Source organism: the organism of the source record quoted next, unplaced genomic scaffold, assembly GCF_019419815.1.
Source record: "Pyrus x bretschneideri cultivar Hongxiangsu unplaced genomic scaffold, Pyrus_bretschneideri_v1 Contig20, whole genome shotgun sequence".
Classification (NCBI taxonomy): domain Eukaryota; kingdom Viridiplantae; phylum Streptophyta; class Magnoliopsida; order Rosales; family Rosaceae; genus Pyrus; species Pyrus x bretschneideri.
The window spans coordinates 2,830,433-2,833,504 of NW_025999502.1; the positions used below are offsets into that span (position 1 = coordinate 2,830,433).

At 46.1% G+C, this 3,072-nt stretch overlaps 1 protein-coding gene across 1 annotated transcript; it reads right to left on the reverse strand.

The window, feature by feature from the left end:
- Positions 1-943: 943 nt before the first annotated feature.
- On the reverse strand, positions 944-2,831 carry LOC103940081 (caffeoylshikimate esterase). Its single transcript, XM_048584149.1, has 2 exons — positions 1,721-2,831; positions 944-1,309 (listed from the first exon to the last, which is right to left on the reverse strand). Exon 1 carries the CDS (start codon positions 2,767-2,769, stop codon positions 1,792-1,794), a length of 978 nt encoding a protein of 325 aa, XP_048440106.1. The 5' UTR covers positions 2,770-2,831; the 3' UTR covers positions 944-1,309; positions 1,721-1,791.
- Between the last annotated feature and the right edge of the window lie 241 nt (positions 2,832-3,072).

Consider the following 3,072-nt stretch of genomic DNA (forward strand, 5'->3'; position numbering starts at 1 on the left):
CATCGAACCAAACAAAAGGATACGTTCACGTGGACAAAACCTTGCATGATATTCTGCAAACTTGCAAAAGATGACATTCATCTGGCAAGGAAGCCCTCGATGAGATAGCACAAAGAATTCTACATAGTCCACTGCCAGGTAAAACGAACAAGAGCACAAACAAAAGCAGGACAACCCAAACACTCGTCGATGCACAAAAATTAACGTTAAACTGTGAGATGACAAAGAATTTATAAAAAGTCTCACTTTTGAAAGAGTCTCATTAGTATTTTAATTAAAATTTGGCATTGCCTTAAAATTAAATACAATTCATATGCAGAGCACATAGTAATAGTACAACCAAAACCCTACCACCCCCACAATTCAAATTCCCTCCTCCAAGCCCTTTGCTTTGCTCCCATACCTCGCTACCCTCTCGTCAATCCACTCCCTCATATCCTCAACACAATCTTCGTGTTCTCGTCTGGCTCCCCTTGTACCAAAGAATGGTACATCCTATCGTAAATCTTCAAAGTCTTGTCCGCACTTGATTGCCTTATCGTACAGCAACTGCAACGACGTCTAGCATGTCACCCTATCAGTCGTCCCGTGTACTGTCAAAAACGGCGCCATTACCCCCAAGAAATTGTCAAAAACATCATCACTTATGGAATAAAACTCCAGGATTACAAACGCAACCAAAGAGATACAAAATCATCACACATAACCACATCAAACCAAACAGAAGTATACATTCACGTGGACAAAACCTTGCATCACATTCTGCAAAACTTGCAAAAGACGACATTCCTCTGGCAAGGAAGCCCTTCCATGAGACAGCACAAAGAATTCTACGTAGTCCATTGCCAGGCAAAACGAACAACAAGAGCACAAACAAAAGCAGGCCAACCCAAACACTCATCGATGCACAAAAATTAAAGTTAAATTGTAAGATGACAAAGAATTTATAAAGAGTCTCACTTTTAAAAGATTATCTTCAGTATTTTAATTAAAATTTGACATTACCTTAAAATTAAATACAATTCATATGCAGAGCACATAGTAATAATACAACCAAAACCCCACCACCTCCCACAATTCAAATTCCCTCCTCCAAGCCCTTTGCTTTGTTGCCTATACCTCGCCACCCTCTTGTCAATCCACTCCCTCATATCCCTCAACACAATCTCCGCATTCTTGTCTAGGCTCCCCTTGTACCAAAGAATAGTAATCCCATTGTAAATCTTCAAAGTCCTGTCCGCGCTTGATCCCTTCTCGTATAGCAGCTGCGATGACGTTGGGCATGTCACCCCGTCTACCGTCCTGTGTACTGTAAAAAACGGCACCATCACCCCCAAGAAATTGTCAAAAATATTGTCACTCTGGAATAAAACCCTAGGATTAGAAACGCAACCAAAGAGATACAAAACCATCACACATAACCACATCAAACCAAACAGAAGTATACGTTCATGTGGACAAAACCTTGCATCACATTCTGCAAAACTTGCAAAAGACGACATTCCTCTGGCAAGGAAACCCTTCCATGAGACAGCACAGAGAATTCTACATAGTCCATTGCCAGGCAAAACGAACAACAAGAGCACAAACAAAAGTAGGACAACCCAAACACTCGTCGATGCACAAAAATTAACGTTAAACTGTAAGATGACAAATAATTTATAAAGAGTCTTACTTTTAAAAGATTCTCTTCAGTATTTTAATTAAAATTTGACATTACCTTAAAATTAAATACAATTGATATGCAGAGCACATAATAATAGTACAACCAAAACCCCACCACCCCCACAATCAAATTCCCTCCTCCAAGCCCTTTGCTTTGGTTCCATACCTCGCCACCCTCTCGTCAATCCACTCCCTCATATCCCTCAACACAATCTCCGCGTTCTCGTCCGGCTCCCCTTGTACCAACGAATGGTACATCCCATCGTAAATCTTCAAAGTCTTGTCCACGCTCGATCCCTTCTCGTACAGCAGCTGCGACGATGTCGGGCACGTCACCCCGTCCGCCGTCCCGTGCACTGTCAAAAACGGCGCCGTCACCCGCGAGAAATTGTCCTGCACGTACTGGCACATCCTAGCGATCTCCCTCATTGTCCCCACCCTCGGTGGGCCCGTGTACCTCCTCGGATTCGACGCTATGATCTTCAGCTTCGCGGGGTCCTTGATCGCCTTCCCCACCATCTTGTTGTCCGGCATCGCCGCCCACGTGTCGGCGAGCCCGAACAGGAGGCCGTACAGGAAGAGGTGGACTTTGCTGGGCTTCATGTTCTCCGGGATGACGAAGAGCGGGGCGGAGAAGATCAGGCCCGTCCAGGCGTCGGGAGGGGATTGGAAGTACATGACCATGGTGGCTAAGCCGCCCATGGACTCGCCGAACAGGAAGGCCGGGAGGCAGGCGTAGGGTTCGGACTGGCGGATGTGGAGGAAGTAGGAGAGGGAGCTGGCGGCGACTTTTTCCATGTCGCCGAGGTAGCAGCGGATGCCGTCGGACCGGCCGTGGCCGAGGAGATCAGCGGCGAAGACGGCGTAGCCCCAGGTGGTGTAGTGGATGCAGATTTTCTGGAAGAGCCAGCCGGTGTCGGATCCGTAGCCGTGGGTCATGAAGACGGTGGCTTTGACTTTTTGATCCAAAGGCAGGAAGGACTGGGTGAAGATCTGGCCGTTGGGGGTTTGGAAGAAGGATTTGGTGTTGCGTACCCCTTGGGAGGTGTAGTACTCCTCCTCCGGCATGTCGCCCCAGAAATTCGGTGGCGTCTCGGTCGACATTTCGTTATGCGTATCGGGATTTGGGATTTGGCGCTGAGGATAAAATGGAAGCAGACTTTAAGGGGGAGGAAAGCGCCGTATATGTGGATGGTGCGGTTGGTGGGGGGAGTTGGTGGACTAATTTTTGGGCCCACCACTTTTCCACCGGTGTTGACGTGTGAACTTCTTTTCATTTTTTAACGTTTTATTTTATTTTTTTTTGGATGAGGTTTGGTGGACGACTTTGGGTTTTTTTTTTTTTTTGTTTAGTATAGCAATATGTTTACATCTTTTTAGTAGTGTGAGAGTATTAGTGTGTTAAAT